Source organism: Octodon degus, unplaced genomic scaffold, assembly GCF_000260255.1.
Source record: "Octodon degus isolate 3935 unplaced genomic scaffold, OctDeg1.0 scaffold00276, whole genome shotgun sequence".
In the NCBI taxonomy this organism is placed as follows: domain Eukaryota; kingdom Metazoa; phylum Chordata; class Mammalia; order Rodentia; family Octodontidae; genus Octodon; species Octodon degus.
This window is the reverse complement of record NW_004524852.1, coordinates 990,073-1,015,578: the sequence shown is the minus strand read 5'-3', so window position 1 is coordinate 1,015,578 and position 25,506 is coordinate 990,073. Positions and strand designations below refer to the sequence as shown.

Below are 25,506 nucleotides of genomic sequence, written 5' to 3'. Positions count from 1 at the left end.
ACCTTTATGTGGATGTGCCCCTGTGGGTGAGGGTGCGTGACGTCCACGTCTCTGCTCTTGGATGTGTCAGGTGTAACTGAGGTTGGCAGCTGGGGAGGTATGTAAGTTCAGCTTGAGGTCTGCCTGCCCAGATAGGAAAGGGAGCCCTCGGCCTGGTATAAGTAGCAGCCTGGATAGGGACTGAGAAGAGTCCATGGCTTGGGAGACCTGGAAAGGACCCACACACTAGCAGCCTCTGCCTAGGTGTGGCTGACCCTTTGTCCTGAGTCGCTTTCTTCCATGTCCAGGGGGCCTGGGGATGCTCATATTAGGACTTCAGCCCATGTGATATCTGCTTTTGGAGTTCTCCATGCCTAGATTTGCCAGATAAACTACACTGGGTCCCATGAAATTTGAATTCCACGTAAACAATGAATACTTTTTAGTGTAATTATGCCACAATATGGCATGATACAAATATTCTTTAAAACCATTTTTTTTTGAAGTGTACATTTGACTGGACATGCTGTACTTTAATTTGCGAGATACAGTGATCTTATCTGTGCCAGTGGTGAATTTTTGAGTGCAAAGAGTTGCTTTCCTTTATAGCACAAACATGTATCGATTATCTATTATGTGGCAGACATAAGCCCAGGGGCTGGGGATGTTCAGTGAAGAGATAAAACCTTTAAATTACTGAAGCTTCTGTAATGCTCTCTGTGTGTGTGTGTGTGTGTGTGTGTGTGTGTGTGTGTGTGTGTGTGTGTGTGTTGGGAAAGTTGAAAGGAAAAAGGAATAGATGCATAAATCTAGTGATTTCAGATGATGACAAGAGGGAGAAATATGAGCAGGTAAGTAATTGAGGTTGATGAAGGTGAGGCCGGGAAGCACTTAGTTGGAGGGCCCAGTGTGTTTGAGCTGAGATTTGTGAAAAACTGGGACCAGAATTTTAGACAACTTAAAAAGTGAGCTGATGGAGGACCAGAAAGGAGACAGCTGCAGTGGAAAGGGAGTGAGGGTGAAAAGCAGGTATTAGCGCATCTGGAGAAGAGGGGGGAGGATTAGATGGCATCGTGCAATCTACCTTTTAGAGAGACCTGGAGGGTGGGTTTTCTAGTGACAAGAGCAGGAGTAAGGGCCCAGCTAGGGAGCTCTTGCAGTGGTCCTTGCAAGAGACGATGATGTTTACAGGAGGTGGTGGCAGTGCAGGCTGGAGAAGTGGTGGACTGGAGATGTATTTTTATGGTGGAAGAGACAGGTCTTATTGATGAGCTGGCTGTACAGAAAAGGGGAGACAAAGGAGCTTTTATAGACATTCCCAGGCTTGGGGGAATGACTTAGTGCTCTCCTTGAGAGTAATGCTTCCCAAATGTTAGGCCTTGGAAAATCCTATTTCTATGGCATGTGGCCGGGGGGAGGACTGGTGCAGGGGCTCTGGCCACCCCAGACATGCACAGCCCTTCTGAGCTCTATCTCAGCAGACTTATAACCCACTCTTGGCAGTTCACCCACCAGTAAGCTCTGCTTTGGGGAAGAGTCTTGCAGTGGAAGCCAAGTGTGTGCTGTAGGGCCCAAAGAGAGATGGGGAGTCGCACTATCGAAATGCGTTCCTCAAGGGTCTGAAATCAAAGATTTCTTGAATTCAAGGTTAGGATAGAGTTTACAAACAATCTTGCCCAACCCTCTTCCCTCCTTCTTTACCCAGAAATTGACTCATTTATTGAATTTGTTAAATACTACAGAGTTACTCATTCAAATATTACATTCATGGAGGTCCACAAGTGCATGTAGCTATGCTAAGTGCTAGGGGACAGGATTGCTTTAGTGTGACTGGGGAGGGATACAGTAGGCTGTGACCAGAGGACACACAGACACAGAGCAAATTGCTCTCATAGTACTAGGAGATCCAAGCTCTCTTGCTCCCTTTCTTCTTCCCTTCTTTTCATCCTTCCTTCCTCTTTTCAGAATTAATTCATTTTCATTGTTAAAAATATTATTTTCTGACAAACCAACATCACCGTAACTTGAAATTTCCTCATTGGAGACATCTGTGGAAGCGTTTCATCTGAAAGCAGTCACGTGACTGCCCAGGCTGCCGCTTCCCCTCATTGCCCTTTTGTCTCCTTCCTGTCAGAAGCCATTAGGTGGCCTCAGAGACTTCAGACACCCCGTTTTACTCTATATCTTCTGCCCTGGTATAAAAGAAAGATGATTCTTGTCTTGGGCGTTGGCCTTTTGTTTTTCTGTAAGTGGATTCACTTGTTGACCTCGCTCTTGCTCTGTACCCGAGTCTCCTTTCTCTACCCCCATTTTCCTTTCTCTGAGTTTGAAGAGCTGGCCTCTCTCTTGTATGCATGATTTTTCAGTCATTCTCTGCTTTAACCTTTCATATTTTGTCATTTTCTTTTCTCTCCCCCTGAGTTCCTCTGTGCTGGGCTCAGTCCTTATTTTCTTTTTCTGTCTTCACAGGTAAGGGCACACTATGTGATGAGGTGACCCAGAGTCCCCCATACCAGACAGTGACAATTGGCAGTGAGACAATGCTGCTCTGCACTTACAGTACTGGGTACTCGAATCCAGATTTATACTGGTACCGGGAAGTGGCGGGTCAGCCCTTGCAGTTCATCCTTTACAGGGATAACAGTGTATCTCGTGATGCAGATTTTGTTCAAGGTCGATTTTCTGTGAAACATAGTAAGACTCATAAAACTTTCCACTTGGTCATCTCCCCGGTGAGGACTGAAGACAAGGCAACTTACTACTGCGCTTTAACTCCCCACGATGCTGCAGGTGCGTGGGGAGTCTGCACACAAACCCCTGGCACAGCTTGGCAGAGCCACCACCTGGGGAGGTCATGTCCTGGACCTGGTTTCCTTCTCTCAGCCATCAGGAGCCTTAAGAAGTGCCCTGAAGTGACTACTGACTAATCAGAAACCCACTCATGTCCAGGAATACTCTGGCTTCCAAAGAGTGGGGTATTTCTCACTTCTGACCCAGAGGTGGGGGCGCCCTTGCCACCTGAGTGCCTTGTGGTTGGCAGTGAGGACTGCAGGGCTGAGTGTGGACTGTCTTTGTGTCCCTACCTCTGGGCTATGTTAGCCACGAGGGTATCAGAGTGGTGTAGGTGGAGGGCCAATCGTGGGAGTGGCCACCAGCAGGGTCTTTATTTTAATCTCCAGCATCATTTATTCATTAATGTACCTGCTTTCATTTTTAAAATCAAGTTGGACACAAAGTTAGGAACTTAAAACAATTAAAAATTAAAAAGAATATTCTCTAATTTGCCTTTGGTTTGCACCTTACTATGTAGTTACCTTATTTCTCCTGGATACTCTCTGATACCTCCGCTTTGCTTACTTCATGTGGAGAACATTTTCCTTTGACTGAAGGCTATCGAGGCATGCCTAGCTAGGGGTCTAAATCGCAGAACCCCAGTTCTCCAGGCCTCATGTTTGGAGAGCAGTGTGTCACAAGAGAGGTCATTTCCTCCAGAGGAGGCTGAAGGACATTGCTGAAGCAGAGGGCCTTGGTCCCTCGGACTCCACCCTTCCTTCTATTTCTGCTGATTTCTCTGCCCTCACAGACTATTAGAGTTATTTTCACAGTCTTAGAAGTGGCATTAGCACTGTTTTACAGGAAACACACTGAAGCCCAGGAAAGTGAAGAAGGGTAGACTGCGAGTCTCACAGCTCCTTAGGGCCAGAGGCAGAGGTTTGGCACTGCCCTTCCATGGTGCTCCTGGCTGTGCACCCCAAGGTCTTATCCATAGGCAGTTGGGGCAGCAGCTTATCTTCACATCAGAAGCCATGGTGCATCTTGGCCTCTGGGTGCACACCTGTAACACCAGCATTCTGGTGGCCTGAGGTGGGAAGATTCTACCTTCGAGCCCAGCCTGGGAACTTAGTGAAACCCTGCCTGAAACTTTAAAAAACAAAAGAAAAAAAAAAAATGAACTGGAGATGTAGCTCAGCGTGGAGGTCCAGGGTTCAATCCCCAGTAATCTGCTCCTTTCTGAAACTGGTTGGAGAGTAGCTGCCATATGGAGCAAAGGAAAGACCACAGGGTGAGGGAGCCATGGGACTTGGGCCAATATCCCAGACTCCTGGAACTTCTGTCCCACCACCAGCCACACACGGGCTCATGTGTAATGGTCCCAGATCTGAAGGAAGCCAAATCTCCCACTGCTCCTGGCTTAAATCTTTTTCTGGAAGCTCCTTTTGGTGGGAGAAGCTAATGGTCCTCCACTGTGCTAGGATGCTGACTGCTGGCATCTAGGCAGAAGGGAGCATCTTCGCTGCAGACTTCAGGATGGTCCGCTGCCTGGCACTGTCTTTATGTTGGAGATGCAGTGTGCTCTTAGAGCAGGAAATCTGGCCCGATACCCTTAAGGCCTTGGTCCTGTTTCTGGCAATATTCCTACCTCAATGAATAATTTTAGACATGGTTTTTGAGAGGGGACAACTTTTTCTACCTGAAATAAAAATCTTTTCATTTCTAGGATTTTCACAGAAACATTCTGACATACAAAAGGGAACAGAAGCCAATATTTGAGAACCAGGCATTCTTTATACATGCACGATGAAGTTGGGTGGAATTATTTTCCCTGGGTAGAGCTGGCGTCTCCATGTCGATTTCCCTAAACCTAGCATTCATTCATAGAGGTGCTGCCTGCTTTTACCAGGTTGTGAAGACGCTATATGGGAGTTTGTAGTCAGTAGTGGCAGGGGAATTTGTGAGAGCCACTTTCTCACTTGTAATGTCATAGCCCCCTGCTTGTCACCCCCTGGGAGCTAAGGAAACCACAGTGTGGTGTTGCTAGGGCTCCGCTGCCCAGGCAGGGGCCCCTGCGGAGAGTTGTGGCCTTGCTGAGGTAGAGTCACAGGCTCCAGCTGCTGTTTGTTACCCTAATAGTAGCAGCTGCAGCAGCAGGAAGGCAGAGCTGTGTCCCCTGGCGGGAGCCTCGGGCTTGGGGCCCAGGAAGCCGCAATGATGTGACCTAGAAGCTCAATGTGGCTTTTGACTGACTAATATGAGTTCACAGAGCAACTTCCCTCCCACGGTGGTCCGCAATGAGTACAGCCAGAGGCAAGGTGCACACAGTGTGGTTTAATAAATGTAACAGAGATAAAGGCTGAGAAAGAAGGCCACAACCTTCGACATCAGAGACCCAAGCCAAAGAGTCAGTGTCCAAGGATCTCTAGCTCCCTGTCTACAGTCTGGTAGGCAAATGATAGGAAAGATATTGTTTCTACAGGGAAAGCTTTCATTTCTCTCCCTTCCTCTAAAAATGCTTGCATGGTGAGCTGTTGGAAAGGAGGACCCAGCTCCTACTCATCTTTGTGCCCACAGTGCAGAGTCTGGGACTCAGGGTCAGTCCAGGCATGCTAAAGTAATTAATAGAAACAAATGCCTTTCCTCTGTATTTAACTCTGATCTTTGCTAATAGAATGGACAGTGCTTAGATGAGAAATGAGAAACCCCATTGCCTGTTTGGAGAGTTAGGGCAATGATACATAATTTTTTAAAGTACTAGGAAAAGCAGAAAGTGCTGACATTGTCCCTCTCCCCTGCATCGCCCTCTGACATCTCTAGTGTGGCCGCTGGAATGAACGAGGGTGGGACGAGCCACTGGAGAGGAGGATGAGGATGGCTTCTGGCTGGATCTAGCTTTGTGTTGGGCTGAACCTGTCAGTGTGGGCAAAAGGACACCTGCTCTCCTCCTGTCAGGGCCAACTTTCCTCATAGAGAATGGAGCAGGGATCCATTAGTTCTCACTTTCTGCTTCTGGAGAGAAAGAAAGTGAAAAATAATGTATTATTTTTCAGTGTGTAAGAGCTGTATGAGTAAAATAAAATGCGTGCTACATTTTTGTGTCCATCTATCCCTTTGTAAGCCTACAGCACATAAACAAGCTAGGAGCGTAACCCCCATGGCCCAGGGTACTTGTTTTTCTGTCACACTGGAGGATGAGCTTGGTTTGTTGTTTTCAGAGGGAAACTGATGTAAATAAGGCAGTGACAGGTGGACTTGAGTTGTCAATAAATCAGAGGCCTGCGAGACAGCATCTTTTAAGCTTTTGACTGCTGTCAGCGGGCGTAGCTTCCTCATGCCGGTTGGTCTGCAAGTGAAGGAAAGTCATTACAGGATCACAGATTAAAGGCTAGGAACTATCTGTGGAGCTGATGTGGCTTGGGATGGCCAGCACTGACTGTACTGTGCCATTGTAGACTGCACGGATCAACTGTGGCTCCCGCCCCTTGTACACAAGGCAATAATTCAGTTATTCTGGCACAAATCATGAAACCCATTCGCTGTCCCGTAGTTTTTCTTAAACTCAGCTGAAAGAAGAGAAGCAACCTGGCTAAGGTAGCCGAGGGAGCTGATGACAAAGTCAAGATGAAAATGTGCCCCTCTGACTTCTTGCATAGCACTACTTGTACAGCCGTGCTGCCTGTGCTCTTGACACTGTCAGTAAAGTGTTAGGGGGAGCTGGACACCCACTGCGGGGAGACTGAGTATGTTTACAGTTCGGGTTGGTAAGTCTGGTACTCTGTTATAGAGTATCTATAGAATAGGATGGGTTTTTGGGGTCATTTGGAAGGGAATAAGAGTGAGGAGGTTCATAGGCCCTGGTTTGAATTCTGTGTATAACATTATCAAAAAGTGGAATACAAGTAACAGGAAAATAATCAATACCTCTGTCCATCTTTGTATGCATCCTAAGTATGGGGACGTGAGATCAGCCCCAGGACAGGCTGGTCCACAAGTCAAGACCTTATGTTTAAGGAATGGGATCTGGCATTCTCTTTATCCAGACAAAGATGGGTTCTGCTTCTCCTGACTGTTTTCCTGGCAAAGTTTTGTTTATGGTCTTGCAAATAACCCATGGTCCCTTAGCCAAATAAACAAAAAAACTGTTAAAAAGACTAATTCTCCTTATTTAGTTTTGGTTTTCTCCTTGGGCTAGAAGAGGTGGTTATTACCTAGTATATTAGAAAGAGATTACCTTGTACGTAATGGGCTTTGCATCTGGCTTCACATAAAAGAATAACAGGATGTGGGGCGTTATGTCTGAGATAGCCCACCTTATTAATTCTAAATGTGTCTCCATGCATTTTTTTCTCTTCCAAATGCTTTTTGGTTTCTTACCATTTCTAAACCTCTTTTCCCTATGCACAGCATAGTTTGGATGGATCTAGGATGAAGTAGCAGCTAATTCTTACCTTAAAGGAAGAATAACTTGGCAGTTAAGACAAAATTAATGGCAACACTCTTGACAAACAGCATCCGCAGCCCCAGTACTGTGAGAGACATCATGTTCATCTTCGGGGTGTAAACTATGGTTGAACAAGAGTGCAGATGGTAAATTCAGGGAGAGATCAAATTCCTTTTTAAAGATCGGGCTTACAACACTGTGATCAGCCTGCCCCACAATCACCATGATTTTCCTGGGACACCCAGCTTGTACCAGGTGCACTCAGAGACCTGGGGCTGCTTCTTGCACTTGGGGAGCAAGCTTTGGAAACATGTTTGCAGCCAGCTGAGCTCTGCTGGGACAGTCAGGGACTGAAGGGGACCAGCTGGGCTCAGTGTGGTTTCTGGCTTTTTTTTTTTTTTTGAAATCTAGTTCTCTTTAGTCTCAGTTTACAACTACTGTGCCTTAACCTTCAATTATGAACTCCACCCTTTTATTTGAACTAACCTTTTGGTTCATGGCAGCTCTTTTCAGTTTGTGTCATGTTTTCAGGTTTCTCTTGCACTAGGACATCTGAGAAAAACAGCAGTGGTCAAGGTTATGTTGACAACCAGGAGGCTCAGGATTGTAGGATTTTAAAACTAGAGGAGACTTTAGGTTAAGTAAACTGGGGACCAGAGGATGTAGCTTAGTTAGGGTCATATTTATACAGCTAACAGGCTTCCTGCTCTGGACTTTCTGGGTACCACAAAACCAATATCCAGACATTCTACAATATGTAGGTAGAACTAGAATCTCTCTCTCTCTCTCTCTCTCTCTCTCTCTCTCTCTCTCTCTCTCTCTCTCTGTTTGTGTATTTGGTACAGGGTCTCCCTATGCAGCTCGGATTCCTAGGGATCTTTCTGTTTTCAGCCTCCCCAGAGCTGGGATTACAGGCGAGTGCCGACACTCTAGGTCTCTAGACACTGGCCAGCTCAGTGCACTCATGGGTAGGGCAGGCATGGCAAGTGGTGCCAGGGATTGAACTCTGTTCCCTGCACTTGCCTAAGCAGGCACTTAGTCTGCTGAGCTATCTCACCAGCTCAGAACTAAGATTCTTAATCCCATCCTTGGCTGAGCTCTTCTTTCTTTTGGACTAGACTGCACCTGAATTTTGAATGCCAGATCCTTCTAGCTGGATGATCATTTATTAAAAGAGACAATGGCTGGTGAAGGGGACAGAAGGGCATGGAATGAAATGGGCTTTATTTTAGATCCCATTGGGGCAAAGACCATTTGCTTCTTAGTAATTAATGAGGACCCTAAGTTACTTTTTCCAGAATGATGCTAAATTGTGAATGATCTACCCAGAGTCCATGTTTATACAATTTCCTCTCAAATTTCCTTCCGCATAGTGTCCAGTCCCTGAAGTCAGATACCTACCAGATGAAGTGGTCTTCACCTCAAAGTCAGCGGAGCTCACGGTTTCATTATTGAATTGCACTGAACAGGTTACTGAGTTTGGATCTTCATACCGACCAAGCTTGACAGCACTGTACTTCCCACTTGGAGTGATCACGACAGCAGGGTCAAATTCTACTACCTTCTTGGATGATCTGAGACTTATGTTTACATTCTTGGGATAGAAATCCTTCACCAGACAAGCAACATTTGTTCCATTTTTCATGACAAAAACTGATGGCCTGGAAACAGGCTGAATTCCTGCAAATATAATTAAATTATTTCATGAGATGATTATAGCTTTGTAAGAGTTTAACAGTGGTGATTATCTCAACTTTTTTGGGCCAAACAAAGGATGAAACACTACAGTCTAGAACTCCTGGTATCTTGTTAGTGGCCTGGGCTTGTTAGCACCTCCATAAAATAACAGCCATTCCCAAGGTGAGCAGAAATGAAGGACATTTAATTTGACTTTTAGGTTTAGAAGGTACAAAGAGATAGTGATGCAAGCAGAGGCAGAATATAACAACTACAAAAAAGCTTCTGGACTAGGGTAGCTGCTCATGCTGTGCGTTATGCCAGTTAAAAAACTAAGCATAAGAAAAGTTCTGCAAAATCCATTCAAAGGCTCCAGGGTGGGCTCCGGGGTGGCCGTGCTGCAGCCACTGCGGTGTTATCCTCATTCATGGACAGAAGGACTGGCTGAGCTAAGCAGTATATCACCTTGTCATTAGGTGAATATTCTTTCACAGAGCTGGGCTATCGTACAATTTCCCTTGAGTCTTTAATCAAAGGAAACAACCATCATCCCTAGAAAGTACTTTTAGATATAAAACCAGTTTAAACCTATTTTTTCCCCCTATTTTACTCTAAGAGGAGTTGTGGAATGTTGGTCCTAGTAATTGAGCCCCCTCAGCTTTCTCTTCTTTCATGCCTTACCTTGAACTATTATCTGCCTGCTACTTTGTATGCATCTTTCTTTCTCCTTACAACTGAAAATCATGCAGCTTTGAGAAAGGTAGTAATGATTTTTTCACACTGTGCTTTATTGAAGTTTCTGAATTGTGATAAATTTTGTGTCCATGGAGACCTGGATTCTCAGACTATCTTCAAATGATTGCTAAAGAAAGAGCCTTGCTTGTGTCTGAACCAGGAGAGACAATCGACCTGTGGATAGTGGTCTGGATATGTTTCCAGTCTTAGGCTGCATTCTTGATTTTCCATCTTAATTGCACCTGCGAGCACGGCTCTTCATATTTATAACTGTGGAGATTTTGGCTTCTTTGTGTGAAGTGAAAAATATGCAGAATTTGAGCAGACTTCATCTTTGATGGTCTACTAGCCAGACATTAGATGCCACTAAGCAGGAAGTTTGGTGATGAATGTGCAAACAGAAAAGAAAGGACATTTCCAAGGCTTTGCCCTGTGATTGGGTTACAGGTTTGGCTGTGCAGCTCCTGGCAATGGAGCTATGACCAGCTCAGCTGGTTAGAGCTGGTTGGGAGGGAATGATTTTTCCCGAAGGAGCTCCTCCTGGTCAGCACTTGGTACAAGGGCCATGTCTGACAGGACTCTCCTAGGGAGTGAGACATTCAGAGAAGGTCCCTCATCACTACCAGCATAGGTCTTCATTTCTTTTCTTCCCTAAGATGCTCAGGTAAAAGATGGGTTTCTGTCCCAGTCACTTGGCAGGAAAACCATTACCCAGAATTGGGTCCCTTGTTTTGGCTTTAGTGCTAGATGAGAGGGGGACTTTTCTGTTTTCCTTTTCTAAAGGGTTTTCCTGGAACCTGCTTTCTCCTGTGTGAGAAAACCTTAGCTGTTTTGTTTTCCTGCATAGTTGAAGGCACTGAGAGCTGCAACTGATAATCTTGGCCTTAACGGCGAAACCACACCCTTGCTTGCTCTCCCCTCTTAGCTGTGCTGCCTCTCACCCTCGCTTGGCTTCAGATGGATTAGGGCTGATATCCAGGGCAGTAGGAGTTAGCAAAGAAATCTGTCTATTAAAAAACAACAATGACAACAAAGATCACAAAAACCAAACTTAATAACAACCGAAAAACCTAAGTCCCATCTCCTTGGATACTTAAAGAGAAAAATATTTAAGGTATTTGAGACCAAGACTAGTCTGATTTAGTTGGACAATTAGGGATTGCTAGGGTCATCAGGCAGTTGCCAGTGATCTCTTTGGGCTGGGGAAACTGGTTTTGAATAATTTGAACAATGTGACATAGTCGAAAAGACAGACACTTGAAGAAGTTCAGGCACTTATACTGAACTCAGAATTGATTAGTCAGTGCTTCAAAAAAAGCATAATGTATTAATTTCATAAAACACTTTTCTTAGACCCTGTTTTTAAATTAATGTCTAACTTCAAAACAATTGAAAGAAAAGTATTTTATTTAATCTATTCTTTGGCATCATTGTAACCAAAGAAAAGGCTATTTGATTGAAATAAATTTTCCTTTTTACTTTTTCACAAAAGTAATACACACAGTGTGGTTGACATATATATCAAAGTCTATTTTACATATTTGACTTAAATATTTTACATTTAAAATATTTCACATTTGACTTAAACCCAAATTTAAAGTTGGATAAAATTTAAAACAAATTTAAATCTTTGACTAGATTTAAATGAAGAACTTAATTGTTTGTCTTTTGAGAATAGTGTCTTCTTGTTCTATGAACATAATTAAATTTTAATATATGTTTTAAACATATTTGTTTGGATATGTATTTTATTTCTGAATTTTTTCTTTTTTATGAATACTAGTATGTTAAGATTATATGCATGCAAAAAATACAAAGCAATTTGCTGTATCTTTCCTGATCAGTCTTTCTTAAGTTATGAACTTGGATATCACCTATTTTAGATTCAGATAGAAAATCCTACCGGCACCTTAAGAATTGCTGCATCTATAATAAATGTCACACAGAATTTTAAGATTCTGTGCCAATGTGAGATTTAAGTTAAACCCTGACAGTCTGCTCTACCTGGTTACTATGATCATGCTAACTTTCTCTCTTTAGATTCTTCCAAGCTGCAGGACATTGCAGGTGGCCAGGAGGCACCTACACTGATCAGCTTAACCAGGGCTGTATAAGGATCAGGCAAGTTTCTGGGGAACTGGGGCCCAAGTGTCCTGAAAAATGTCTTTGCATTTGACTACTCCAGCTACTCTTGTGATTCTATTAGATTTCTTGGGCTTTTGGGGTTTCTCTTGAAATTTCACAAATACACAGGGACTGTAGTTTTAATTTTTATATATTTTAAAATGAAAGTAATAATTGCTTTAGTGACTCTGTCTTCACTCTGGTCCACTTTACATTATATTTCTCCATCTCCTAATTGTAAGTCAATTTTTAGTTACAATTTGGAATGTAAACTGCATAGCAACCCCATTCCCAGAACTTAAATTATCCATACATAGATATAGAGAAAAAGTCAACTCAAGGGATTCCACGAAGAGTTTGGTGCCAGCTCCAAAAAACATCTTTTGGGTGTTCCAGGAGCACATTGTGACATTGACTGACAGGGAACCTGCCCGTGGCTGGCCCTGGGTCCTGGGCTTGAACACTTGCGCATCTGTGCCTGCTTCCCCTACCTGGTGCTTTGCCCTAGAGTCTCTGCAGCTCACAGAACTGCAAAGCTGCTATCGATAAGACCAGTGGCCAAGTGCACAGTATCAGCTCCCTCTGAGGCTAATAATAGTTGAATGGTTGGACAGGAAAATGAGCATGAATTTCCCATCCGAAAGATGTAGGGACAGGGTTGACCCCGGGCACAGGAGGATGACAGGTGACTGATGTGGGTGTCTTCAGTGCAAATCTTAACTCTTATTTATTGAGAGGGCTCTCCAAGAAGAAAATAGCTTGATGTAGGGATGGAGCCCTGAATGCTGACATTTCTTATAATGAATGCTAGGCCAAGGAGAGGAGGAATTGGAAACAGGTCCTGCTCTTACACTCTGGTTTCCTTCTCTAGGGTCTCAAACACTGTTTTTTTTTTTGATCAGAAACCTAATTTCCCCCATCCCTCAGTGAATCTCATAATATAACAAATCTACTTTCTAATTCCCTGATCCCATTGAAAGGCTTTCCAAAGACCTGAGGGTTGAGCAAGAAATTGGTTTCCTCTGGGGGATCTCATTGGTGCTGTGTGTTGTGGATGCAGGTCGGGGAAGTCAGGTTTTGCTTTGGATTGCTCATTTTTGTTCTGTAATTTCTCTTGACTCTGGGCCTAGATACAAGTCTCAGAAGTGTACAGTAATCATGTGAAACAGCACTTAAAGACCATATGGGTTAGTCTTTCTTATCACCAAAACTTAAGAGTGTAGAGGTAGAGCCGGGCAAAAGAATGGCAGTTATGTAGGGTCATTACTCCTCATCAAAACTTTTAGGACTGGAGACATAGTTTGAAATTCTCACTCCCCTACCTGAGTATCACATCATTATATTACATTCCATCACCACAGGAGGAGAAAACCAGAGAAATAAGTGGTGTATCAGTGGAAGGTGTGGCCAGTGTCCCTACAGAGAGGCTAGCATCAGTTTCATTCATCTTTTTCCCTTAAGATTCACAAAAGCATGACCTCCAGGATTTGATTCTAGCATTGCAGACAATTTTGAATTTCAAGTGGAAGTGATTTAAAGGGAAAATGAAACAATCCTTTTTACTCACATGCAATTTGCTGAACATCTATCAGACTACAATCAACTACAGCATGATTCTGCTTCCCTCCTGATTTTCATTGCTCTCTTCTTTCAAAGATAAGAAAACCCACCAAATTCCACTGTCTTACTGGAAGCAATAGGCCATGAAGAATTCCTATAGGTTCATGTTATCCTCCAAGAGACAGAGACCATGTTGACAACACCACTCACTTTTAGGACTATTAGGTAGCCTTGCCACACTCATGTATATTTTCCTAATTATTTATTTCCCGTGAAATAAACAAAATTTATGTCTAATGAGACATAATGCCTACTCCATTGGACTTGGCATTTTGGAAAGTATCTGAAAGATTATTGTTTTCTGGCCTGAGGCCAGTGATTGACTGTTGGCAGCCAGACTATCTGAACATGGCCCAGATAGTAGAATAGGCACCAGTGGGAAAGAGAGCACCATTTCCAAGAGAGCACCAATATTTCTCTATTGTCCTGGAGTTGGTGGCTGTGTTTCTGCATGGGATGTGTATTTCTAAGCCCTCATTTAGAGTACCTGGATCGAGGCTCATAGAAGAAATAAACATGTAACTTGTCTCTTCAGATCCAGGCTAAGATGGGACTTTGGGGAGCATATAATCTGGGTCAACTATGCCAGTTTAATACAAATTTCAGCAAAATAAATGGAGGAAGACTGAAGAGACGAAAGAGAGAGAGAGAGAGAGAGAGAGAGAGAGAGAGAGAGAGAGAATTCTATTTCCTTCCATAATAATGTTTTCTTCTTTCTAATCTTTCTTCATACACCATAACCATGATAAAACTACTTTCACTCAGAAACAGTGGGGAAGACTCTCCACATCTAGAACTTGCCTTCCCATGGTCCTGGCCCCTGATTAGGAAGCCAGAACCAGAAGTCTGAGCTATGCCTTTTCTGAGTAGCTATAGAAAACTTATCAATATCAAGCCTTAGAATAGTTTCCAAGTATACACAGAACATTTTAAGAGAAACTGAAAACACTTTCAAATTTTACCCAGACACTTTGCAGCAACAACGGAGTTCTAATTTAGAATTTTCTGACTTTCCAAGAAGCCCCATTCACTCAGCACACCACTAGCACTACTTCAGGGAATATATATTGGGATATGATAAAATCATGACTCACTTGGCTCCACGATGAGTTGAGTCCCGGTTCCAAAGATAAGCTGTGCTGTTATAGCACTACCCTACGCATCCATACAACAACCTTGCTACCCACTCTCCTCCTGTCAGTCTATCTCATCTGTTTGAAGGTGGGGGGTGGAGCAGGATGAGGGTTGCTGGGGACACAGAACTTTGCAAGGGTTTCTGAGTTCTAAGCAGTACATTCTGGGAGTCTGATATTTACTATGTTCTGAGTGCTGATATTTAGGAAAATTCATAGATTTTCTGCTGTCAACACTTCCACTTGCCATCTCTTATGTCTAGAACTTAATTCAGAATCATATTTACACAGGAATGAAGAATCATTTTGGTTTTCTAAGAGTTGCCATTGTGAGCAGAAGCATAGCTATAGATGGGCTCAGGTAAGTCAACCTTAATAGGGCTGTGCCTCAGTTGGAGGAGAAAGGACATGATGGCTCTAGCAAAAGGCAGCGATGCAAAAGAGTTGAGATCCTAATAACCATAGATGATCACAATTTTATAAATGCTTCACTATTTGACTAACAACTGCTGTGTATATTACCTCAACAGACATTGCACCTGGTTTCATGAGAGGATATTATTAGGTCCATCTTACAAAAGCTATCCCTCAAGGTAAAAGGGGCTATGACAGTGAGTGGCTGAGCTTGGTCTCACTCTCGGGTCTCTGGTGCCCAATTTCACTCATTATCTAGAATAATGGATGACATGGAAGTAGCCTCAGCTGTCATGTGTCCAGACCTCTGTGATCACATGAAAGTTTATTAACAAGTGCATAGAGAAAGTTTTGATCTCATTTCACCATTTTTTAAAGTTAAATTACAGAATTTGAACTGGGTAATAGGACTTTCACATCACTGCTTTTGTCTATTTTTCTTATCAAATTATCTCTGAGTTGGTCTGGGGGAATAATCAGAATCAGTGTGCTCAGACTAGACAACATCTTGGAAATCTTTTAACCTAACTCTGGGAAAATGAGAGTTCAATGAAGTTACAGAACTCATGAACTGGGCCGGGGAGATGGCTCAGTAGAATAAGCACTTCCCTAGCAAGTGCAAGGGTCTGAGTTCAATCCCCGGTTCTGCCTGCCCTCCCAAAAAAGAAGAAAAACTCATGAACCAAAGAAAAAGATTGGAACTTAGTTTCTGAATTTTTAGTTTAATGTGCTCTTCATTATTCCACACACTTACCACCTAAGATGCTCATAGGGTGGCTCCTGTCATGGATAAGGTCTAGGTTTGTGCCTGGTGAATTCACAGAGGCTGGGAGGGCTGGTATTGTAGAGTTAGTCAGGCAACAGGAGACAATGGAAACTGTCCAGGAAAGCTAGTGAGGCTTACGAAGGTGAGGCTGAAGCTCATGCCCTCCTTGGATTTACAGAAACTCAGTCCATACTTCTCAAACCAGCCCTTGCTAAATCACTTGATGGAGGAATCTTTGAAGAACTTGAGAATTATTTCCCAATTTTGTGATTCAGGAAAATATTTAGCAAAGATAATGGCCAAGCATGGTGTTCACAAGAAGGAACAGTTAAGTTACTTCATGGTTCTGTCTCTAGATAGGAGCCTTTGCCAAAGATGAGTGTTTCTCCACCCCTGATAAATATAATCCAAAAAAACCTTTTGACTTTTCTCTTTAAGCCAACTCTGACCCCTATTGCCATGTTATATCACACAATATCCATCTTATGGGATTGTTGTCCCATCTAGCCAACCTCTCTCCTCCTCAGTCTTATGGTCTACTTGTTAGGACAAAACAGGAGAGGACTCTTGCATCTTGTGGAAATCCAAGTTTTTCCTACGTTATCCTCTGATAGAATTTGTGCTCTGAATGAGAAAGTATAAATACAGCATGGAGAGGATGTTTGTTTACTTGATCAGGTGTAAGGAAAGGTGGAATGCTGGCCATAGAGTAGTGGTTCTTAACCTTTACACAACACTTGGGTGGGGTAAAGACCTACTGGACTCTTTACTCCACTCCTTTGAACATTTTAGCAATCCCATTGCAATCCAGTCAGAACCTTGCACCATGGCCAAGCATTATACATCAGCCAGACTGCGTAGTACAAAATAGATTCAGGTTCTGCAGTCCACTTTAATAATATATTCATGCATACTACATTTTAGCAATCCTTAGTGCCACACATACACTTAGAAATGACAGCCAAATTGGCTTCTGTCATATGTAAAAATCATTCTATGAGCTTTCCTGTATGTCACTCAAAACATCATGGAGGGAAAATGCATTTTGAGATCAAATTAGAACCCATAAAGGATTGAGGTTCTGGGAGCACTGGGGAAATGATCTCTTGAAATTTTAGAAACTTGTTGAAGAGTCCAGGAGTTTATGGACTCCTGTTATTTGGGAAAAAAGGAGATTCTTTGGTCATCTTTCTATGTTTTGGTGCTCCCAGGCTCCAGGAGTGTGATATGGGGGGTGGGATTAACCTGTTTCTTTCTGGGGAGGGGGAATGGCTCCTTGTTAATGAGATTTGGTGTGGAGGCAGGAGACTTTCCTTGGAGGAAATGGTCGGGATGGCAAGCAGAAGGGAAATAGCAGACTGTTGCCTCAGGTTCTTTTGGAGCTCAGTAGAGGCCTGAGAGGAAGGCTGACCCAATGGGAAGACGCTCTACACTCTTTTACTCTAATGAAGCAGCCTCAACAGAAGGGCAAGGCCTTAAGAGTACAGATTGCTGTTCTTTCTCATCTTGCAAGATGGTGGGTGAAAAAAAAAACCCAGAAGTCAGACACTAAAGAGAAGAAACCTGAAGCCAAGAAGGCTTCTACCAGTCATACTGGTAGAAAGGGTAGCATGAAAGCAAAATGTCCAAGGAGAGGCAGCCTCACTGTAGCCAAAATCCTGATCTAGTTAGAGGAATTGGTAGATACTCCTGATCTGCTATGTTTTCCAGAAAGGCTTTGTACAAGAGAAAGTACACAGCTGCTAAATCAAAGGTTGAGAAGACAAAGAAGGAGGAAGTTCTTGATACAATCACAAAACCAGTTGGTGGATACAAGAATGGAGGTATCCAGGTGATTAAGCTTCAAAAAATTCCTATATACTACCCTACTGAAGATGTGCCCTTCAAAGCTCTTGAGCCATCGCAAGAAATCCTTCAGTCAGCATGTGAGGGAATGTCGAGCTAGCCTCTCTCCAGGCACCATCTTGATCATCCTCACCAGGTGTCACAGAGGCAAGAGAGTGGTCTTCCTGAAGCAGTTGGCCAGTGACTTGCTACTTGTGACTGGGCCTCTTAGCCTTAATCGTGCTCCTCTATGAAGAACACACCAGAAATTTGTCATTGCCACCTCTACAAAAATTAATATTAGCAAAATGAAAATCCCCAAACATGTCACTGATGCTATTTCAAGAAGAAGCAGCTGTGGAAACCCAGACACCAGGAGGGTGAGATCTTCGACACTGAGAGGTGTCAGGTTTCAGAGCAGCGCAAGGTGGATCAGGATGTGATGGACTCACAGATTTTAGCAAAAATCAAAGGTGTTCCTTATTTCTGGGGCTACCTGCAATCCATTTTTGCCCTGAAAAATGGAATGTATCCTCATAAATTAGTGTTCTAAATTTCTTACTAAGAACCTAATTAAATAACTGATACATTAAAAAAGAGCACAGATTGTGGTTATAGACAGATAATTCAAATGATAACTTTGCTAAGCTGTGTAGTTTTGAGAACCTTTCTGAGAGTCAGTTTTCTGATGTATAAAATGCAAGCAATGGTAACTAAGTCCACATGATCATTGTGAGTGTGGATGAAATGAAATTCATGAAGTGCCTAGCTAAGGGCCGGGTACGATAGGCACTCACATGATGGCAGCTGATGTAATGGTGCTGCGTAATAATAGATAGAATTCTATGTCCATCTCATGGCTCACTTTCATGAAGATGTTCCTGATGACCATGACCCTTTCATACGTTCTATTGTCACCACTGCGTGTAGTACACACTTACACTGTCACATTTAAATGCTTTTCTGTCCTGTCTCTGGTCTGTTGTGTGAAGTCAAGTGGTGTCTCCACATTTGCTCTATCTGGAGGGCTAACGTGTGGTAGGATCTGTGGCTGTGGGTTTGTATAGACCTCCCTTAGTTCTGTGTTACCTGGGAACCCTGCAGGTAAGAACATGAAAGAAACCCCGGAAAAAAAGAAAGCATCAAGAGAAAGTAGACTTCTGAGAAGATAAAGGCCTGGATTTTCAGTGATGTCTCATTAATCAAATGTTAGTTGGTTAGAAGAGAAGGCTCTGCTAGAAGATATCCTGGATCCTGGCCCTCTGGATGCTTCTTTTTTTTTAATTTTAAAGGGCAACAGAATATACCTGTTCACCATTCCCCAAATCTTTTCTTGAGCATATCCATCCCTCACAATTTTCTAAATAATTTTCTTTAAATTTACTCACTTTTAAAAAAATGTATTTAGTACAGGTTGTACAGGGTCTGCAGGGTCTCACTACTTAGATCAGGCTTGTCGTGATTCTCCTGTTTTCATCTTCCCAAGTACTGGGATTACAGGCGTGTGCCACCACACCCAGGCTCAATGGCTGTCTCAGTGCCATGCCATGCCAGAGATTGAACCCCAGCCCCTGAGCTCTGCTAAATTTACTCACTTTTTAACTTGAAATACAATCAAAAGGCAAATTTTAATTGTATGGTTTTGATGGCCTCCTGTACTATTCTGATATGCATTAAAAGATCAATTTATATGAAAAAGCTCATCTGCATACTCTCTATAATCACGTGTTCTGCACTCCACATTCGGGGAAATTCTGGTCCAAGGAATCAGTACACAGAGCAACTTGATTATGAAGAACTTGGTGAACAAAGGCATACAGAGGGAAATAAGTTTCTAACTTTTTTTGGGAAGTAGATAAACTAGTGAGAAGTTTTAACTTCAGAGATATTTAAAGGCAAGAGCCTGAATTACTTCAGTTTACAAAAATCTTACTAAGGTTGTGATTTAAAAGAACTCTTGTGCTTTGCGACTTAACTCTGCTAACCTAGATTTGGGTCTTCTTGCTGCTGTGGAGCTTGACTGCGCTTCTCCCACAGGACGTGAGGTCTGGGATGCCCACCCAGCCTTGGGACTTTGCTTTCTCTGCCCGAGCCCTCTGTCCTTAACTTCGTGCACACGAGCCGTCTGTTTCCCCACTGCTCTCTGAGAGGTGCTCACCCCATTACAGTCATCTATCTCTCGGGAAACATAAGCTGGACAGCAAGTCAGCAGGGCAGGATGAGTTCTTTTCTTTTCTGGTAGCCAGTTTGGCAGATATGGGACCATTGATCCCTATTGTTAGACTTCTCTAGAACCTTTGATAAGGGTTTTCATACTGATATATTACTTTATCTGCTTTAAGACAAATAGTCACTAACTAGAAGCTGCTGTCAAGTGTCACACTGCTGTCTTTTTTTTTTTTTCTTTTTAAAGAAGGACACAACTGAATTCTAATGTTACTTAACAAAATCTATCTTCTGCATTACCACAATTCTTCAACAACTTTGAGCGGATTCCTTTATAACAGTTCATTTGTGAGTGGCCCCAAATCCTCTTTGGGAGGAAGATGAGCACCATGAATCCTTCCAGAGCCACTCTGATTCTAAAGCATTTCTTAGCTAGAAACATTACTGATGCAAATTTTCTGTGCTTGGAATCTGGTCTCATTGAGAAGCACAGGCTCCATATTTCTCTCTAGTAACCTGCTTTCCACTTGAAGCTCAACTAATTAGAAACAAATGTCTGGAACAATCCTTCTAAAGAGAAAGGTTACTACATATTTGTAACAAATGGCCACGATTTCACTTCATTCTTCGTGCCTAAGAGATGTATTTAATTTGGGACTCTGCAAGAGCCATGAGATTGGCTTAGGAAATATCTGAGCTGTTTATATCTGGAGCCACCTTGAGAGGATCCCAGACTCAGGCTAATGTCATTCCCAGTCCACTCCAAGTCTGCTCAGCGAGTTGGACCAGTGACTCTGTAGTTTCTACAGTCTGAGCCATGCTGCATGGACTGGCCAGAGCTCTTCCCAATTTCTGTGCACTCTCTGGGTTCTTTCTTATTCCCCTAATCATACTTTTTTTTAAAAACCAGCACCTCCCACTGGAACTCTTACAGAGGGCTAACCATAGTTTACTTCTTCTCAGGGGTCCTCTTGAACACAATTACACTAACTACTATGGGTCTTAGTACCCCCCATCTTTCCTGATGGTATTTCTGCCTCTCTGGGTGGAGGATGCATTAACCCCAAAAGACAAACACATTACTTACTTGGTTCCACAGTCAAGCTGGTTCCTTTTCCAAAGATGAGTTTATCTGTATCACAGTTGTTGAGGGTGCTCCAAAAACCTCAGCAGCACTTCCGTCTTCCTTCTTCCTATTAGCTTTAGAGAAGGAGTGACTTTCATGCTCAGTTCATTGAAAGATGATGTTTGCTACTCATCCAACTCATGATATTTATTAACTTCTGGTAGGTATAGGTTTGCTTCCAGAAGCTTGTTGTCAGGGGAGTCGCTGGCAGCACATATTCCCAGGGTGAGCGTTTCCAGACTAGCACACTAATGAATTTCTCTGAACTGTGACTTTCACTTGGTTTGGACTGTCTTATTTCCTCAATACACCCTTAACACTGCTTGGAAAAGTGGGACTACGGAGGTGGTGGGTCTTGGGTCTGTGAGTCTCACTTCAGTACCAGTGTTACCTTATGGCCAGGTAATTTGTGGTATAAGATGAGAAAGTGATATAAAGCACTGACTGGTGATTTCCTACAAATGAATCCATCTAGAAATCCACATTCTCAAACTGTAAGAGCAAAGCACCCAAGGAAATCTCTCTAGGGACTTGGGTTCAGAAACTCCATATGAAATGGCCCACAACTTTCTGTTTTTTTTTTTTTTTTTCAATAAGATCAATGGGAAAGCAAGACAAACAAGATCATTTTTAACATAGCAGCTTTTCTGTATTCCCAACATGTGCAGCCAGAAAATGTTGAAATGCCATTTTCACCCAGGGAAGAACTGCAGTGAGTGAGAGGCCAGCAGCTCGTGTCATCGCCTCCGATCTCATTGGCTTCCTGGCATCTCTCCTGGGGTACAGTGGAAGCTGGGAAGGCTGCCTGCTGTGTTCATCCCCTGTAGCATTAGATGTAGGCAGAGGGTTTCCCAAATGCTGTATTTGGCCTTGCAGTTTTTGTACAGGTCTCTATGGGCTTTGTAGCACTGTGCGTATCCCCCCAGTCACAGTGCTACAGAGCTTTACAAAAACCTCCCTTGGGTTTCACACTGTAATCCTCTGACAACCTCCGGAACCAGATGTTTTCTGCAAGTTAAGCTGTAGAAGAATTAGAGGACTTGGCAGTTAGATCAGCCAAGGCTGCCCAGGTTCTTTTGTCTCAGGCTCTTCTGTCTTGCTGGTTAGACCTTCCCTGGGGTTGGTAACTAGAATGGACTGTCAGAAATCATCATCCCCACTCCCATTTGTGCTTTCTGGCCAGTCTGCCTTCAAATGGGTTCCTAGAGAGGAGTCTGCCACATATCTGAATGTCTCCTGTGCACTCTACATGCTGTGGTTTTGGCAGAAAATGTTTGTGGTCAATGCAATTTCTCCTGTCACCTGCTGAGCTTCTGAATCACCTTTGCTTGTCCTGCTTTACACTGGATGGTGTTACAAGTCTACAAAGGGCTTTCATGTAAATGTAAAATTTCTCTTCTTCATTGACCTCTCTGCTGCTTAATTCAGGGTCTGTGCCCTGAATGGTGTTTTGTGCAATTCAGGAAAGGCAAGCTGCTGGGCAAAGGCAGAGGCAATCTTTTGGGTTCAAACCTTGCAAATGAACACATACTTTTGTGGGCTTTACAAGGGGTGACCTTTACTCCAAGTGCTGCTGCTGTGCACCAAGGTCTTGGGTACTCTAACAGCATGAACTGAATCATAGACCCATTGATCCTCTTGGCTAAACACCCTTGTGCGGGGCACAGTCTGAGCCACTAGAGCCTGTGGCTCTAGTCAAATGCAGCTGGCACTTCTTAGTTACACTCTTGTTTGATTTCTGAGTTTTGGTTTAGTCAATTTTAAAAACTTTCCTTGAGGGTCTAAAACACCATATTTTTTTTTAAATCTCCATGACAATCACCATGAAAATAAAGCAAAGGGATAGGTTCATTGAAAGGGATCTTCTTTAAAATTAACCATTAGACCCAGGAATATAGTTCAGGAGCACAGTGTTTGCCTGGCAAATGCAAGAGTCTGAGTTTGCGTCCCAGTTCCATCCTGAACACTCCTCCAAAAAGTTCCCCTCCACAATAACAAAAAACAATGACCATTAAAGGAGAGCATGCGTTTTGTTGTTGCTGCACTTTATCAAAAGAGAAATGTGGGCCCAGTGTGTGAGTGGGACCGCCCGAGGGCCTGCAGATCCTCACTCCAGCCAGCATCCAGGCCCGGCAAGTGTGTGAAACTTCCTTCAGTCAGGCCTGATGTAGAACCCAGTGGCAGAACTCCCTGCAGAGAGGCTGGAGGCAAGACCCTCCCAGCTTATCCAGGAGCAGAACATCTTGCCAGAGTGGTACAGTGGGTTCACCTCCAAGGGCTACAGCAGGAAGAAGTGGAGCACAGCAGCCAGACCCAAGTCACACCTACCTGGACAAGTTTGAACTTGGTAGATCCGGACCTGGTGCTAAGGTAATAACTCTACCAAAGCTCTATGCCAAAGGTCAGAAGACAGTGCTATACAAAATGATGAAGAGAAGGAACAAAATGCAGTCTCAGGCCCTGAGTCCACCCAGAACAAATGCAGGAGACAACTGCATTGAAGAAATTGGAAAGCACACACCTGAAATCTCTGAAATAATACCATCTGAAGTAAAGAAACAACTGCAGAAAGGTAGAGAGGAAATCAGATCAGAAATAATTCCTTTTTTAAAAAGTTTTTTATTTTTATTAATACATGTTTGAGGTACATAATAATTACATTAATTGTGGGGAGTTTGTGCATAACACATCTTTATTCTTTTTAACCCCCTCTGCTTCTGCTCTTTCCTTTTCCCTTCATTTATTTTAATTTTAAGAATGAAAACAGGAGCAAAAACAAATAGAAGAAATGACAGAAACAGGGTAACATACAACAATACATATGTTATAGATTTTCAAAACAGGAATAACTAATTAATAGAAGTTACTATATTATCTATTTTTTTCATTTTAATGAGAAAAAAGATAAAATGACAATGCAACAGTTTCAAGACAGGTTAGTATGGCAGTTACAATAATTAATACATGGCATATTGGTGTCTTCCTAGTAGTTATGCAGAGGACGAGATGGAGATATGATATCTTGTCTAATCAATATTAGTGCAAACCTTTCCTCTCACTGAAATAAGAGAAAGTAGCTGTATATCAATCCTAACTCTCTTGTATATACATATATATATGTATATATATTCACACATAGACACACACACACACACACATACACTAAAAAAAGAGTCCTTTATTTATAGCCCCCTTTTTTGTTTTGTTTTATCAGAGATGTGTGTTCCGTTGCTGTTAGAGAAGCTATAGTTGGAGAAGTCTTTAAAGGACTTTTCATACTTGATACCAGACCAAAGATTGTAGGTAACTGAATTCAGCAAAATAACCCAATATAACCCAATAGTCCATAATAGCGGTGGGTTATCAGCACAACTGGCAATTGTCTGAAGTTGTTGATGTGAGCCCTTTACAGTTCAGCATATTAATGTAGCTTTACTTTTATGCCTCGTGGCTACACTTTTCAGTTGAGAAGGGTTTTATTTTGGGGGGGAGGGGCTGGCTCAGGGAGGGTCTGGTGTGGCTTGTGAAGCTGGGGATCAAACTGTGGTCCCTCACGCCTGACTGGGTTTGCCCATACAGGCGCTTAAACAACTGAGCCAGCAAGCTCCCTCAGAAATAATTTCTGAAGTAAAAAAGAAATAACTATAATGAAAGAATTACTAAGTGCTTCTAAAGAAGACACTGACAAAAGTAGAGGAGAATGTAAAAATGATGGAATCCTTGAATGAGCAATATACAAAAGAAATACAATACATGAAGCATAGTTAAAGTGATAAACAGGTAGGAAGGGCTGGTCAAATAGCTCAGCTGATTAAAGTGCTTGCAAGAAGGCACAGGGCCCAGGGATTTGATCTCCAGGGCCTGCTGTGCTGGCCCTGTCCCTGAGGGGCGCTGAGACAGTGAATGAGACTGGGTGTGGTGGCATGTGCCTGTAATCCCAGCTCATAGGAGAATCACTATGAGTCCGATCTAGTAGTGAGATCCTGAAGACCCTGTAGACCCTTCCTTAAAATACAAAAACATACAAAAAAAATGATACACAGGAAGTTAAAACCTCAACCACAAGCTGGCAAAACCATATGAAAGGAAATGAAAATAGACTTTCAGACCTTAAAGACACCATTGCAGCTAGTGAAAAGGTAAGAAAAGGTCTCTTAAAAACAACTAAGTATTGAAACTGTCCTACTGATTTGATTTGAGACTGTCTCATTGCTATTTGTTTATCAATAAAATTATGGCAAAAAAACAACTAAGATGTAGGAAAAAATAATTCAACATCTGCAAGATGATGCAAAGATGAACAACATAAGACTAATAGGCATCAAAGAGAAAGAAAGAGTCAATACAAATGACATAAAAAGAATATGGGCAGAAGTAATAGCAGAAAACTTCCCAAATATGGGAACACAACTTGACATTCAGGTAACTGAAGCATATACAACTCCAAATAATATCAACCCAATTAAAAACACACCCAGACATATAATAATCCAGATTCCAGAAATTCAGCACAGGAACAGTATACTAAAAGCCACTAGAAATGAGGTATATAAAGTAAATCCATATTAATACGATGAGCTGTAAAAGGCTCAAGTCAATAACTTCTGAGGATAACCCACTAATATTATAGACTGCTAGACAGTATTAGATGTTTAGTTGAATTCAAACACAATATTTAGATGCCAATAGAATATTCACCTCTGACAGGACAAAAAAATAAATAAAA

The 25,506-nt window shown here is 42.6% G+C and overlaps 2 gene segments (V, D, J or C); both read right to left on the bottom strand.

The window, feature by feature from the left end:
- Positions 1-25,506, bottom strand: part of LOC101566017 — a 432,133-nt gene that overhangs the window by 74,097 nt on the left and 332,530 nt on the right.
- Positions 5,105-25,506, bottom strand: part of LOC111814161 — a 186,877-nt gene continuing 166,475 nt past the window's right edge. Inside the window, 5 exon segments of the C gene segment in view lie at positions 5,105-6,097; positions 7,203-7,316; positions 7,682-7,747; positions 8,597-8,875; positions 20,742-20,786. Coding sequence covers positions 7,204-7,316; positions 7,682-7,747; positions 8,597-8,875; positions 20,742-20,786 — 503 coding nt within the window.